The sequence below is a fragment of the Charadrius vociferus genome, unplaced genomic scaffold (genome assembly GCF_000708025.1).
Source record: "Charadrius vociferus isolate BGI_N301 unplaced genomic scaffold, ASM70802v2 scaffold613, whole genome shotgun sequence".
Taxonomy (NCBI): domain Eukaryota; kingdom Metazoa; phylum Chordata; class Aves; order Charadriiformes; family Charadriidae; genus Charadrius; species Charadrius vociferus.
The window spans coordinates 730449-746590 of record NW_009647757.1 but is presented as its reverse complement, the minus strand read 5'-3'; the positions used below and the strand labels follow the sequence as shown (position 1 = coordinate 746590).

General features: G+C 39.5%; 1 protein-coding gene across 1 annotated transcript in view; it reads left to right on the top strand.

Annotated features, from left to right (window-relative positions):
- The window catches only part of TMEM57 (transmembrane protein 57), a 28967-nt gene that overhangs the window by 5110 nt on the left and 7715 nt on the right, over positions 1 to 16142 (top strand). The window contains exons 2-6 of the mRNA XM_009882235.1: positions 3388 to 3529; positions 4235 to 4361; positions 6461 to 6584; positions 8819 to 8997; positions 9480 to 9975. Coding sequence (XP_009880537.1) covers positions 3388 to 3529; positions 4235 to 4361; positions 6461 to 6584; positions 8819 to 8997; positions 9480 to 9975 — 1068 coding nt within the window. The remainder of the gene's footprint in view (positions 1 to 3387; positions 3530 to 4234; positions 4362 to 6460; positions 6585 to 8818; positions 8998 to 9479; positions 9976 to 16142) is intronic.

The window sequence follows — 16142 nt, the reverse complement described above, 5'->3', positions numbered from 1 at the left end:
AGCGGTGTCTGGGAGGAATCAAGGGCTTGAAGAGCAAAGCTGAAGTAAAAGTGGCTAATACAAAGCAGAGAAAGGGAGGAGGGCTGTTGCTAAATTTTGTTAGTCATTTCATTCATGTGATCTTCTTTGAACGGTGTGTCATGTGAAACAAAACAGCAGCGATTAGCCTGTTAAAGCGAGAGGTCCGTTAGCTTCTTTTTCTTTGGGGTTTCATTTCTGCTGGACATTTTTCAGCTATCACTAATGTAAGTGTTCGCTGAAGAGGCGTCTATTCAGTAAGCACTTGTAAATGAACCGGTGAACTGTGTGCTTGCCAAGAACAGCAAATTTTGGTGTGCAGCATACCTTTATGGAAGAAGGGAAGCTGAGATTTGTGTTCCTTTCTTCCTCCTACAAAGACTCATTGCCACCTGCAGACTGCAGTGTGCTGCAAAGGCACCCCAGCTGTGTACGGAACTGTGGCAGCGTGGAAGCTCAGCACAGTTTGTGACACCGGCCCCTCTCGAGGAGGAGCTGATGTCTGTAGGCTGCTACCTATATTGATTTTTAAAGCTGGGAGTGTTTACTTACGGACTGCAGTCTCTGACTCTGCAGCCCTGAATGCTTTAATTGGGGGTGGCAGGGCATCCTGATGGAAAAAAAAAAACCTAAAACCAACCAATTGATGGAGTGTAGTACCTTTAAAATGTTTTCTATAAGTGTGTGTATGCATGTGGACTCATGCAGTTGAATACATATGTAGAATAGATCACTCAACAGTGAATTTTGTTGCTGAGGCCAACATAAGTGGGTGAAGTCTTTTATAAAAAGATAAAACTTTCTGGTGTCTTAGTCTTGTTCTCATTAAATTCTTTAGAATCCTTCAGATGACTGAGAAGTAGGCTCTTTAATAGTGTTGGAAAACTTTATTACAAATGTTGTATTGTTACAATTCCACTTTAAAAGGTGGTCAATGTCACCATAGCCTTTGGATTGATATGAATTTAATATTAGAAATCACTTTAATGGCTGTATTACAGACCTCTTATTCAGCAAATGCTTTAACTTAGAGTGGCACTTAACAGTTGAAAAGCATTAGTTCTGACAACCCTAATTTACCAGGAAAAATGTAGTCTCCTTATGGATTTCAATGGCAGAAAAATAAACAGTAGCCATAACTTCAACCCAGGAAACAGTGCCTACACAACCTAACTGCTTTTCCAGCTAAACAGGCAGAATAATGATTGCCTGGGTGTGATGCCTTGATGTATTTCCTCACGTCTTCAGAGCTGCACATGTACAGTTCAGCAGCACGGTCTAAACGAACAGCGGTGACTGCACCCAAATGTCTGTCACCTTCTATGTCTACCTATTCTCTGAATGCAGCTGCTTTTTACAGATTTCTGTTGAAGATTTAAACTTTAAATAAACAGAGAATGCAAGCATACTCTACCAGGACAAACATGACCATTTAAGGGTTTTTGGTGGGTTTTGTTGTGGGTTGTTTTTGTGGTGGTTTAATTGTGTTTTTTTTTTTTTTAAATACTTCTACTGTTGTTTCATTCTTTTCTGAGAGTAATTGTTTACTAAGCGGTGGGGATGGTTCTGTAAAAACTGAGAAAAGCAGTACCTCAACTTTTCCAAGAGTGTGTGTCATTAATTTTGTTTCCATTAAATTAAAGTGCTTCTGTTAGCCTCTTTATTTGCCTCTTTCCCCCCAGTCCCACTGTGTTAAACTCCAGATACAGAATATTAGAAAAAAAAAAAAAGGGAGGGGGGTTGGGGGGGCATCAAGGTGAGTTAAATGTAGGAATAGTTGCTTAATTAATTATCTCAGACTTCAAAAATGTATTTTTTATGAAGTCTTCCTTTAGCTTGTGCTGATTTAAAGCATGTACTCCTGGGGGTACATTCGAGAGCGTTTAGGTAAGTGGTTCCACTGCAGCGATTCCTTTCAGGGCGTTGAGTCACAGTGGAAACCTCGGCATTGGACTTTTAGGGGAGAGCCTGATAACATACGGTGAGACAGATAAGCAAAAACTCTTCCATTGGGAGGAAGCTGTAGGGCCAGGACAGTTGATGAGGGTCACTTTCAGACACATGCAATTAATCGTCGATTCACAAGAAATCCAAGTGTTTTCCCAGTTGTGTGGTTTGGAAGCTGACCTTGTGGTACAAGTGACGGGAGCGATAACTGGCCGAGTAGTTCATTTGCTTCGAAACCTCTGCTGGTGCAGAACACTTCTCGTAGAATTTTTCTATTTTGTATCTTCTCTGAAGCTCTGAACAACTTCCTAAAAAAGCCACATGTCCATGAACAGTGCAGAAACTTGACCCTACCTGGCACTGTGCATGCGAGCTCTTGGCAACTTATCAGTAAACATTCCAGGGCAAAGTTCTACTGGTTTTGTTGGCAGTATCATAGGGGAGGAAAAATAAGTTACTAAAAGGAAAAAAAACCTGCCTTTGATTTAAAAAATAAAAATATATTTTAAAACCCCATCTTTCTTATAACCCAGTACAGTGCAACAAGGTATTTGCATTGTGGGGAACTGGAGTAACATACTAGGTGTCTGCATGCTGGGTTTGGGGGAAAATGTTTTTTCCTTCCTCTGTTTTAGCATGGTGTATTGGGCTTATCCCTCAAGTGCTCCTGTGTTAGTTAGGTATGATCTCAAAATGTTTAAGTTCTGTAGCCAAGAAGGAGCATCAGTGGTTCAAAATGCAAGACTAAGAATAAGGGAGCGTGGCTTTGAAATAATAATAAAAAAAGAAGTAGTTAGACTGTCTGGTCTCAAGTGCCTCCATTTTTCTGTTGTGGTTTTCTTTTTGTTTTAATGGATGTGTTTACTTTAATGTGGATGTTTGCAAATGCAACTCTGACAACTCAGTATCAAAACAGTCTTCCTAATTGCTATAGCTATAGGCTTAAAATATATCTCAATTTATTGGTGTTGCAGTTTGTGTTAAATGTGGAAAATGAGTGAACATCTGCAGTCTGTTGAGGAGAGGGAACAGAGGTTTCTGAGCTCCAAGTAGAAGCGTGCAAACTAGAAGAGAAGCATTTCAGCTGTGACAGCATACCTGGTGGCAAGACTTCACTTTGTAAAAATACTCTGCAAAGCTAAAGGGAGACTGTCTCTGAACGTCTCGTAAGAGCGGCGAGCCTTCTGTTTATTTGCTACTTTAAAAACAAATGCGGTTATATAATTAACAATATAATTAACTTTATTGGACCAGGCCTGACTTTAATGATAAAACTACCTATTTTGTAAAATTTTGGATAGTTTTGTTACCTGTGTTATAGTTGTCTATAGCTTTTATTCCTAAACTTCTAATTAAAAAAAAAAAAAAAGTAAATCTCTCTATTGGAAATACTGACCTGAAATCACCTTTCTTTTTTTACAGTACGTTCCTGTATCTGAAGTTCCTGGTAGTGTGGGCCCTGGTACTGCTGGCAGATTTTGTCCTGGAGTTCAGATTTGAGTATCTGTGGCCATTCTGGCTCTTCATCAGGAGTGTTTACGATTCCTTCAGATACCAGGGTTTGGTAAGTAGAACACAAGATTACTGTCCCTTTGTAGGGGAATCCTGCAATGTTTCAGGGCATATTCCTTGTTATACAACTAACTAAAGGGCACTGATGATCATTTTCACAAGAGGAGGAATTTTCAAGCAACTAAGTGGCCCAGGCTCAAGTCTCTCCTCTCTGACGGCCTCTTTTGTCTGTGGCAAGTGGAAGCGAAACATATAGCTATCAAATTTTCACCATAGAAAACTATTGTTTGATTCCTGAGATTAGTGAATTGGTTTAGATCCCTATATAGCAAGGTTTTCCTTAAAATAAAACAGAAGCCCTTGCCTGTTTAGCTATTTACTGCACCTTCAGGGAGTAAATGACACTGCTGGTTGGTTGGTTGGTTGTTTTCCAGAAGGACAACATAGTAATGATTATACTATATCAACAGTGTAAGTGAAAGTCTTCAAACAAAATAATAAGGAATAAGTATAGCTGCGTGGAGACTTGTTGGAAGAGTGGATGGGCACAAATTCTCAAGTTGCGTCTGTTCTCTCTTCATTGGCTATGTTTCTACTTTGATTGGCCAGGCTGCTCCATTTCTGCGCCCTGATTATAAACGACACTAGTGTTTCTATGTTGAAATCATTGTGGTGTCACTATTAATAAATAAACTGGTAGTATTTGCTGGATTAAACCAAAGCACTCTTCTTCCCCCTCACCCCTCCTTTCTTTCAGGCCTTTTCAGTATTTTTTGTGTGTGTAGCATTCACATCAAATATAATATGTCTGCTCTTCATCCCAATACAATGGCTATTTTTTGCTGCCAGCACGTATGTTTGGGTACAGTATGTCTGGCACACAGGTAGGTCACTATTTTTTATTTACAGCTCACTGATTTGAATATACATCTTACAGCTTTTAGTAGCATGCAGAAACCCTCTTCTAGTTGTTGCCACGTTTGTTTTAATGCAGTTTTGTTATAGTTGAAAAAGGTTCTTTTGCTTCCGTTATTCTGCTGATTTGCATTTGGTACCTGTCTGGCTGCACGTTGTGGTAACCTAAAGCCTGACCACTGGAACTGAAGGTGTATAAACAGGGATTCCAGAGCAGGAAAAAAAGAAGTATTTTCCTGGCGTCAAAACACTTCTGCAGCAATTTGACAAATACAGAGCACATAGGAAAAGTTTGTGAAACGGTTTTACATTCTTCCTGCTACTCGATTAGTGTGCTGCTAATTTTGCATATTGTCATAGTTTAAATTTGTATTAGTTAAATCTTTGTGTCAACTGGATTCAGTTTCGGAGCAAAAAGGCTAGTAGTACCAGCGGCTGCCCCAACAGTTTGAGATGTGTACAGAGAAATTTTCTCCCCTCCCTTTTTTTTTTAATCCTTAGTTGTTTGAGGGTTTTTAATAAATCCTTGGGTTCTGGGGTTTGGGGGCAACCGTTGGATTGGGGGGAAGTGGTTTAGTTTGCATGAGTGCTAATACTTCATATGAGTTATGTATGTCTTTCCCTCATCAAAAAAAATGGGAATAAAACTTGATTTTTAATTTTTTTTTTAATTTTTTTTAGAGGTAGCTTTTCCTGACCCAAGTTCTCGGGATTTGGGGCTTTTGTAATACTTTGTTAGACTTGCTGTCAGATCACAAGAATTTGCAGGATAGCATGGATCGTTTCTCAGCTTACTGGTGAAAGCAGTCATCTTTCTGACAAGTTAGTCATTTAGAATAATGACAATGTGGGAGCTAATGGAAGATACTGTGAACCAGTTGCTGCCCAATTTAAAATATGTAAAAAATCTGGTGTTATTTTTAGGATTGTATTAAGATGTTAAAGTGTTATCTGAAGTTCTCAGAGTTGATGTTTAGAAACCCTAAAGGAAAAACTTGATGGGCCAGTTTTAACTGTAGCTATTGAGCTTGTTTGATATTTTAATTCATGGCAACCTGAGGGATTCATCTTTTCAAATGCTCATCTAAGTTGATGGGAACTTGCTCTTTTTTTTTTTTTTTTTTTTTAGGAAGTTATGATCTCTTTAGATGGTGTGTCTACCTAGCTGAGATGTTGAGTCCCTTTAAGCTGACCGTTCTGTTATAGGTTTCTCATTTATGCGGAGTGCAGCTATTCAAGAGAGACCAAAGTTGAGACCACAGTAAATAACATCAGGGCCCCAGAGCCATGCTCTTTTTCGTTTCAAATTTAGGATCTGTTTCCAAATCAGCACACAATATGTTGATGTCAGTATGTAATCAAGAACTTCATTTTTATGAAGCTTGTGGCATGTAACAGCAATTGATTTGTGGAAATTTACAGTGGCTGTATTGCACACAACAGTGGTGTTCTCCATTGGCCAAGAGGATTAAGACCTTTGTTTTGCTTGACTACTATTTTACATTCTCACCAGTGGTGCTGGGGAGAGAAATCAATACAGCATCCTAAACGTTCCCCTGATGTAGAGTTTTGAGTCGCAGAGTGGTGTCTGCATTACTGTATATGGAGTAACCAGCACTGTGCTTACTCATTCCTGTTTTCTCAGCTGATTTGCGCGCTGCTGCTACTAAGATATACCTAACTTGGAGTGAAAAAGTAGTCCAAGCTTGCCACTTCTGACTCAAAGATCATAAGCTGTAACATTACCTCATCTTCTGCAGTTTCTTCCATTTGTGTTCCTTCTCTGTATGGGGTTTTGTGCCAAGCTAATTCATTAGCTGCGCATCTGTTATTTTTCACTGAGGCCTTATAAAAGTAATAAAGCAAGATAAGGAGACAAAAGTTTAGGTTTGGTTTAAAATAAAGATGCCCTAGATACTTCATTCTGAAAAAACCCTCTTACAATTCCCTAGATGTCTGTCTGAAAAATTTCCCTTGACTTTTGGAATGTTTTAAAAATAACTTTAAAATATGTGGTGCTTGTAGTACATTACTAAGCTATTTCCCTCTTTTTCTCTTCTCTCAATAGAGAGGGGTGTGTGCTTACCAACAGTATCACTGTGGATACTTTTTGTTTATATTGAAGCAGCCATTAGATTTAAAGATTTAAAAAACTTCCATGTAGACCTTTGTCGTCCATTCGCAGCACACTGGTAAGTGGGTTTTTTTTTAATTCTGCTTTTCTTATTAACCTTTATTTCACCAGGAAAATTATTATTCAGGGCTTTTTATTTTGGTTCAGGGTTTGACTGTTCTGTTCTACCCTCACATGTCTGTCATTAACTATTCCACGAGAAATGTATGCTAAACGTTAATCAAGTGCAACCTTTCTGAAGATAACAGTGCTTGTGAGCTGCAGGGAATTTGTAGCACGGGTATTCCTAGCGTTTCTTGAAAGTTCTTGTCATCAGTTTACGAATTTTGTATTTACATAGTGAATAGATGGTAAAAGTGGCAAAAAAAATAGTTTCACTGATAATTTATTTATGCTGTTACAAAAATGTTCTTTTTCTGTAACAAAGCACTGCTCTCTTTCCCCTCCAATGAGAAGGGCTCTTGTGAGCATCTGATTTCATAGTTCACCAGAGGACGTGAATAAGCTTCAGGTTGAAAATCACGACAGAAAATAAAAAAACCAAACACTACTTACTACGCTACTTCTTTCTAAGTGGTAAGAGTGACTTTAGGCTAAAGACGTAAATGCAGAGTATCCATATCTGGGAGAAATGCATTTTTATTCTGCAGGTTTTTAGTGTAGTATGCATTGATTGGGCTACGTTTAAAATGTGTCCCGTTTTTGCTGGAGTCATTTGGTCCAGCTCCCTGTGATACAGTCTCCAATAAATTAGACATCTGTCATTTTAATTTATATTGTCTACATTGTGCAATAAATCCCTTAAACACTAATTAAATTCTATAATAGGTTACAAAAGCACTTTAGGAGCTGTGAAGAAAGGTCTTTCTGCTGCTGAATTGGATGCAAACATTTCGGCTTGTCATCAGAGTGTTAGAACTGTAGCTACAGCTGGCTTTACACAGCATTACAAAAGAAGCATTGGCAGAGATAATGTCAGATGCATATGCAAATGATTCTTGCATTCTGGCAGCTTACTTAGAAATGCAATTTGCACAGTGCTATTACTGAGCAAAGAATGAGAAAATTTTAATGGTTAACAGTCATCTGCATCTGAGTTTTCCCCTGATGTAGGACACCTCCAGCGTTTAAAATGCAACTTCACTGTGCTTTGTTAAAATACTTGTCAAAGATATATTTCTTTTTATACGGGGATGTTTGCTCATTGATAAGTATTCTTGTTAATAAATACACTAGCATGATTTGTTAGCATTCTGTATTGGTGCAGTTGTCACAAGCTAATAAGAATACTTAAATTCTGCGTGATGAAGCTGATAAGCAAAAAAATAGTTCCAAAGTTCTGTTCTGCTTCTGTCATCTCCGCCAACAAATGCAACTGCAGAGTCTGGCTGGAAGTGAAATTCTTCAAATCTTATCTGTCAGTAAGATAAGTGGAAGAACTAAGTTTAGAGATTAGATGGTTTTTGCCTACAGCTTCAAGGTCAGTCTCCTAAACAAGGAATTTCCAAAGGCCGTTTGTTGCCCTGAAAAGATGTCTTAATTGTGGCCGTCCTCGTCAGAGGCAGGTGGTTGTTGAGGCTTTACTTCCAGGGTCAGTTTGAGCTGTACCGGTTGTGGGCGATGCCGCGCTGGCTGACAGCCTTGGCCGCCCCCAGAAATGCAGGAGCCCCAAAGCGGGATGCTCCAGCGGCCGCTCCAACTCTTGTTCCTCAGCCTGTGCTGCGATGAGAAGGTATCACAGGGCCTGTTGCAGAGGCGGCATTTTGGAGAACCATTGTTTTGTCTCAGCTGAAAAGAGCGGTGGAAAAGGGATTTGCTCTTAATTTCTGAGAGCAAAGGGATGGGTCTGAGCATCAGTTTCTCCTTTCGCTGTTCTGGATGTTGTTAACACATGTCCCAGCTTAACATCTTGTATATTACATGGCCCTTTAGGAGCAAAACTTGGGAACTTCTGCTGCATTTGGCTGTTATCTCTTTAAAAGATGCATAATTCCTAGTCTGGTGCTTGTCTAAAAGCTGTCTTTGCTATGCATAGTGCAATTGCATTGTCGTAATCCTTTAATCTATGCTACAGTTAATTGCTTTCTGTAATGAACTGTAATTTTATCTTGATAAAGAAGTGGCTACGTTTTTGAACCGTAGCTTTATTGCAGTACAGCAAAAAATTATTTATATGTAATTTTCTATGAAAAGTGGTAATCCAGATGTATTCACAGCTATATAATTTATTACAAGTTATGAATTTGCTGTTATGGTTACATTTTGAATAATAATGTTGCTTTTTTTCCTTAGTATTGGCTACCCTGTTGTGACTTTGGGCTTTGGCTTTAAAAGTTACGTCAGCTACAAAATGCGTTTAAGAAAACAAAAAGAAGTGCAGAAAGAGAATGAATTCTACATGCAGCTTCTCCAGCAAGCTCTGCCCCCGGAGCAGCAGATGCTACAAAGGCAAGAGAGGGAGGCAGAGGAAGGCAAGTTATGCATATTACTTAATGTGTTTGCTGTTATCTGCTATTTAAAAAAAAAAAAAAAAAGCCTGCTAAGGAGGAGCTTCTTTAGTCCATGTTGTTTTGATGAAAGTAGAGTGAACTTAGAAACAGAGGAGCCAGAAATAAAATTATTTTGGCAGTGGTTAGTATGACTGTAGAAATGAATTATGTCCTCTCTGTTTAGCTCTTTATTAGCAACTGCATCAATCTAGTCAGTGAGTGCCCTATGAAGCTCTAGTATTTATTATTAAATCCCTTGGTTACTGTTTCCTGCCTGCAATGACAAAAAAAGTCTAAAAATATCATGTTACTTCTGATTTTCTTTTCTAGATAGACTCTAATAATGATTGTTTTCTGCAGAAATGATTGATGTGTAGTTAAAGATTTTTCTTTGTATGTCACAGTATTGATTGATTTAATGAACTAAGTTGGTTTTTTTTATTTTTATTTTGGTATTGCAGCAGCCAAAGGATTATCTGATATGGATTCCTCAATACTTTTGCAGCACAATGGAGGCATTCCAGCCAATAAAAAAATATCTGCAACGTTGCCAGAGCTAGAATATAGAGAAAAAGGGAAAGAAAAGGACAAGGATGCTAAGAAACACAACCTTGGAATAAATAACAATATTTTGCAACCTGTAGACTCTAAAATACAAGAAATTGAATATATGGAAAACCATATCAATAGTAAAAGATTAAATAATGATCTTGTAGGAAGTACAGAAAACCTCTTAAAAGAGGACTCATGCACTGCCTCATCCAAAAATTACAAAAATGTCAGCGGAGTTGTGAACTCCTCGCCTCGCAGTCACAGTGCAACGAACGGGAGCATCCCTTCCTCATCTACTAAAAATGAGAAAAAACAGAAATGTGCTAGCAAGAGCCCAAGCACACATAAGGACTTAATGGAAAATTGTATTCCTAATAACCAGCTAAGCAAACCAGATGCACTGGTAAGGTAAGTTTGATCTGAGCATTGTGTAACAGCCTGTCTCATCCTTCCTTGTTCCAGTACATCAGATCTGCCTTTTTCTTGGGAGAATGTAACGATCCCATAAAGAGGAGAGAATTGCCTAGTCGTGGAATAAGATAAGTAGGAGCTGTGCCTTTTGGGTTTTGTTCCTGATTTTTGCCTCTGGTGTGCTATGCAGCCTTGAGCAAATTTCTTCCTTTCTACCTCAGAATACATTACTTACCTACCTCACAGGGATGTTGTGAGGCATAATAAATAGCTCTGGCAATCACTTGATAGAAGAGAGATAAGAAAGGTGGGGAATCTATTACAGACCTCAGTGGATGTGTTCTTGACATATCTTCCATGGAGTGACCTTTACATCTCCAGGGAATTCAGTGAGGCTTGATGGTGCCCGAACAGGTGTTTTGTCTTAATGTTTTTGTTTGTTTTGTTTCCCTGAAATGTTTAGCTTTTGTTTCAATCTTCAATTGTCAAAGTATCAGCTACTACGTAACCCCTTAAAGGGTTACGTTCAGATTCCTGCTTGCATACCTGCTGCCTTAATGGTTTAAGTGCAGATCACAGGGATTTAATTTAGCTACCTTGTAAACTATAAGGATTGAAAAAGTCACATCATTACATCTGCTTATCTGAAGTTTAAATAAAGATGTACTTATGAAATGCAATTAAGTACTTAAAGCATGCAAGTCCTGAGGCGTACGGTGCTGTCAGGTGTTACCAAAACAAGTACTTGTGAGAAAAATAGTCTGTAATTGTTGAAAATGTGGATAGAGATATGTCTAGAAAAAAATATATGGCACAGTTATGCCCTTTCCTACCATTCCTGGCTTACGTCTCTCTTTTTCCTTTTCTCATGTGCTGAACACTCTTTGGCCAACAAATCCTCCTTGGCTAACTTAATTGGCAGATCAGGTTCGCTTTCTCTGCAGGTATCTTTTGATAATTGGACTTTTGACTCTGGTCTGTCCCTGAGGATTTGTGCTATGTGAATACAATTACTTCAATGAAAATACTATTTTCTCCTCCGATAATCACTCTGCCACTGATTGGTGTACCTCTGCCAATTAAATATCCAGACTAATTGATATCTAATGTCTGTAGAAAACTTGTATGAAGCAAATAAGAAACTAGCTCATCAATCTAACGTGTGAGCTTTCAGCTCACAATTCAGCTGAGATTCAGCTGAGATGCAGATGGCTCTGTTTTCAGCAAAGCTGCATCTAAATAAACCTGTATAAGACTGCTGTATGTTTCAGATGGGCATCTCTATACTCTTTCCACGGCTTCTTTGCTCACTGAAGAAAAGAACGGGTCAGTTCAGCTTTGCTGCCGTTCAAAATGTGGTTTGTAAGTCCTGAGAACAGAGAAGGGAAGCGCTTTATAGAATGACCTGCCAGGCTGAGAATTTTGTCCCACATAGCTATGACAAGGAATGAGATTTGAGGTTGTGGTGTGAGCTTAGACCAGCTCTCACTGTAATCATCCAAAGCGGGTTTTCTGATGCAGAAGTGAGTATACGATAAACCAGACTGTGCACTTGCAGAATTCGAGCTCCTCTAATTCACTGGGTAGGGATGGAGTACGTGATCAGTGTACTCTGAAAGTGCCTTTGTGCAACGTAGCCTTACTCTGCCCTGAAAGCAAATTAAGCTACTTCAGTCTTTTGTTTGTTGAGTGTTTTTATGCGATGCGTGGGCGTGATGCGGCTGTTGTGCTACACATTCATGTAGCTGCTTATTGTGCACCGATTTCCCCATGCAGGCAAGCCAGGAGCACTTAAAACACCAACGTCCCATGTGTCGCTGCTTACAGTTTCTTATAAACGTAGATGACTGAAATCATTCATAAAATCTTGTTTCTATTCAGATTGAGTATGCAACTCCTACAACAATGGAAGCATAAACTTACCTGACAAACTGGATGGGATGGAATGCACTTAAATTTAAAAATTCATGTTTATTTTTTTTAACTTGTCAGTTATCCTGTCCCTGGAGTGTAAGGCACTTGATCATCTTTTCCACTTCCAGTAGTATTACTCATTCCTGTTATTAAACTTTTAGTCTGCATCTGTGCTGTACCCTGAAAAGGGCTGTGTGAAGTCCTGCGGTTGTGTCCGACTTTCAGATCAGATCTGCTCGGCTACCAAATAAAGATGCTTTTTATAACCTCTTGTCCAGCAGACTCGCAGCAGGATGTCAAAGCCAAGCTGCTTTCCTTTTGTGTTCACAAATGATTTCCTTGAGCTGACTAACCAGCATTAAATGTAAAGTATGCCTTATGACTGCTGGGGACGCAGGATTAACAGTGGTTGTTTGAGACAGTGAATATTGGGGGGTTTTTGAGAACAGGACAGTCTTGCATGTTTGTTAACTCTTCCTGTTAAATACTTGTTGTGACCTTTATATCTGAAAGGGTACTGCTAATTAATTTAAGCTTGTATTTTTAAATAGACAATATTACTTTTATTTGAAACAGTAAGTTTTTATTTTTATTCTGTCAGGTAGATGGTTGGTGCATGTGTGTTTAGTTTTCTGGAGAGGAAGTTACCGATCCCCGTCTCTGGCTATTCCAGTGAATATTATATTATGTTACTGTCATCTTGATAGCTAGAGCAGAGGGGTGCAGGAGGCTCTGTCCCTGCTGGTCAGCCTTCAAAGTCATCTCTGCCTTAGGCTGTTTTTTTTGTTCCTACTATTGAAATGAGTATCTGCTTCTGATGGATGCTGAAATCTGTTTGTTTGTCAAGCACGTAATAATTGAATCTCTGTGCCCTGAGCTGCTTATTTCCCAGCGCTCTGGTTGTTGGGCCAATGGACCACCACGTTTGGTGTCCAGTGGAGGGATAAACTTGGTGTCCCTTTATACGTAATATTGTTTGTCAGTAGGTACAGAGCAAGTTGACCTCTTGTTACTGCTTCACTGCCCCTGCTGGGGTGCAGCAGGTTTTGTTCACATTTTAGGGGCTCTGTGTATTGAACAAGTCCAAGCTGTAACTCCTGTGGAAGTTTGGGGTTGTTTTTTTTATTGCTTATTACATAGTAGTAATCACATCCTGCCTCTAGCTGTTTGCACCCTTAAAAAATGAAAAAGCGAAGAAAAAAACCCAACCCTAAAACACACACAAAAAACTGGCAGTGCAGCTTGGCAAAACTGTTTGTATCCGTAGAGGTCTTGCCTTTGGCACGTGAGGTGTTGAAACAAGCTGTCTTATGTACTAATTATTCTCAGAGATAACGATGACATCTTCTGGCAGTTGGAATAAGAAAAATATTTGTGACGCAAGGGCTGGTCTACCACATCTTATTTTGCGGTCCTACAATTTGATGTTACCTGCAGAGACAGACTTGAACATTTTAATGTAAGTTTCTGTCCATTCGATGCCAATTACTGTACGTCTTCTGCGGCACCATTGATGTCCTGCGAGCGATTGCTGCTTCTTCCTTATCCCCCCTGCCTGAAATGGTGTAAGTAGAGCAGAAGGCTTTCTGCTGTCAGCTGCAGTGGGGGAGGTGGTCAGTGTTTCAGGCGATATGATGGGAGTGCAGGAAAACACAGAATAGAAAAGCAAAAGAATTGGGAATGTAAATGAGAAATCTGGGAGACGATCCTTCTGGCAGACCATTTTCAAGCCACTGTCAACATAGCGCTCGGACTGTTCAGAAACAATAACCTTTTGAAACGCCAGCTACTTAGATCAATTCTGTGTGGGAGAAAAATAAGTAACTCCGCTATCTCTCTGTGTAGTACTGTCTTTTTGGTAATGAAAACTGCTCTGAGGAGCTGCTAGTAACAGCGTATTAGTTACAGCAGGAGAACTTCAGTGCGGCGGGATCACGTTGGCTACTTCAAAGGAGCAGGTTCACTGCGGGGGATGCTTATGCCAACAGATTGGGCCAGAACAGAACAAAGGAAAAAATGGGTCTCTTAGAAGAGCATCTGAGTGCCTTCTGGGTCTTTAAAACTTTAAGTTTTATATAAACTACATTTAATTTGTGTGCAACTGCCAGGTGGTTATGGAATTGTATTAACCGACTCCAGTTATCAATACTTAGGAGGATTAAGCTGAATTGAGTTGTCTTTAAGTTAATCCATCAATTTTCCCTGAAGCATTTGGAAAAATAGTCCGTCTTGGAGGTGATTACTGATTAATTCTCTTCGTCTGTGAGATCAGGAATGATATGTGGTAGTGCTGAGAAAAGAAAGTGGGTAAATCTGCATTTATAGTAATGACAAACCGAAAGAAATTGGCCGTGGTTGTATAAAGAGCACAATGTAATAATCTGCAACTAAACCTCATTTTAAAAATAGTTGTGTGTCAAAATGACTTGTAGTTTGTGCAGCAATAGAGAAAAGTATCTTCTAGAACTCGCTTTCTTCACCCCCCTTTGTAAATAACTTTTCCTATAAGCCTGGAAATAGGAGACTTAAGCAGAAAATGAAATGGTAGAAAGAATAATAATAATAATAAAAGAAGTGCTGTCTTATTGGGTCATTTATCATTGTAACAGCAGTGCAGACTATTAAGGAGGGGAGGGGGGAAAACTCCAGGCACCAGTCTGTGCTCATAGCACCGAAGCTTTCCTTTGTCGCGTTGTGTTGGTTTACCTTGATGATGTGCTTTCATTTGAGAAAGGGGACAAAAGAAGGGGTGGGTTTCATCTTGTATTTCTGTGAACGTGATGGATGACCCCTCTGTTTATATACAGAGAAGAGCTTTGACTTGCTGTTCCACAGAAAGAAATTTTCAGGCTGAAAAGGTTTGACTGGACTTTATAAGATGGAGAAGAACATGGTTATGCACCAGAGAACACAAGGAGTGCATGTGGTTTTGAGGGGAAACTTAACTTCATGTCTACTTTTTTTTTTTTTTTTAAATGAAGCTGTATCTCTAGCTAATTGTAGCAGGTCTGGGAGACCAGCCATATAAGAAACATTTGGTCCTTGCGTTATGATGGATTATTAGCTTCGTAACTCATCTTTGATAGTAAGGAGCATTTTTTTTTTGCTCAATAAATTGCAGGAAACGTCTGCTCTGGTATTTAAAGCTATAGAAAAATCTACAGCCTCATGAAAAGGAGTAATTAAAATCTGGTAAAATCTGACTTCAAAACTTACTTCTAAACAACTCCATTGACAGATAAATTTCTAGTTGTTTTGTCTTCCATTGACTTGAAAAAGATTAGTTTTCCGTGTATTAATTTTCTTCTGCCCCTTGGAATTGCACTACAATAGCCGATCACTCACTGTATGGAGGTTGATGGGGTTTTAAAGATGTTATTCGGTCTTTCGACTCTTTAAGTTAGATCATCTGCGCTGATAGGAATGATTGTTTCACAACAGAATAAAAACTCTTAATTCAGATGTACACAAGTGCTGGAACCCTTTGATTAGAGTAAGGCAAACCAGTTAAGCTGCCACTCTTTCACTCCTGAGCCTATTGGGAGCTCATTTGTGGTGGCTAGTAGTTCAGAGAGTCTTTGTGTTTTAATGGATGCAAAAGGTGTATAGTTTTGGCTTAACACCTGCTAGCAGCTTCTGAGGAAAAGAAACTCCTCTCTGCAGCATTTAGGGAATTAAGGGTTGTAGGCGAACAGCACCAGCTGCTCATGGGCAGTAATACTCTACCAGTACGTGGTCTGCCTGCATGTGCTTCAGCGGTGGGGCTACTGGTTTTTCATAAACAATGGAAGCACCCAGTCTTTGATCAATTCTTGTTGAGTTTAATCCTGACTTTGTGATTTAAAGTGAAGGTCATAGTGAATGGCAGGTCGGTCTCATTTTCCTGTGACAGTTACCCGAAGTCTCCTGTGGTCCTTCAGAGTAAAAGGGTGAGTATTTGACGCTTGGAGCCTGCTTGAAAAGTTAAGACGGAAAGGACATCCCTGAGGCTTTGGCTCTGTGGGCAGGCAGGGTTTGAGTGATGGATCGTGAGTGTGCAACACTTCCTGATCCCAATTCTCACAAATTTCATCTACATAGCTCTGGTTGGACGCTTTAACCTGTGATAAGTAAAAAAAGAAGGCTGTGTCTTGCGGCCTCATGTATTTCCTCCCGGTTTGGGAAGCCGGCATCCTTTCTGGTCACGTTTGTGCGCGCTCTACAGATCGCGCAGGTTTCATCTTCCTTTACAGCACGGTCTGGACGAACCT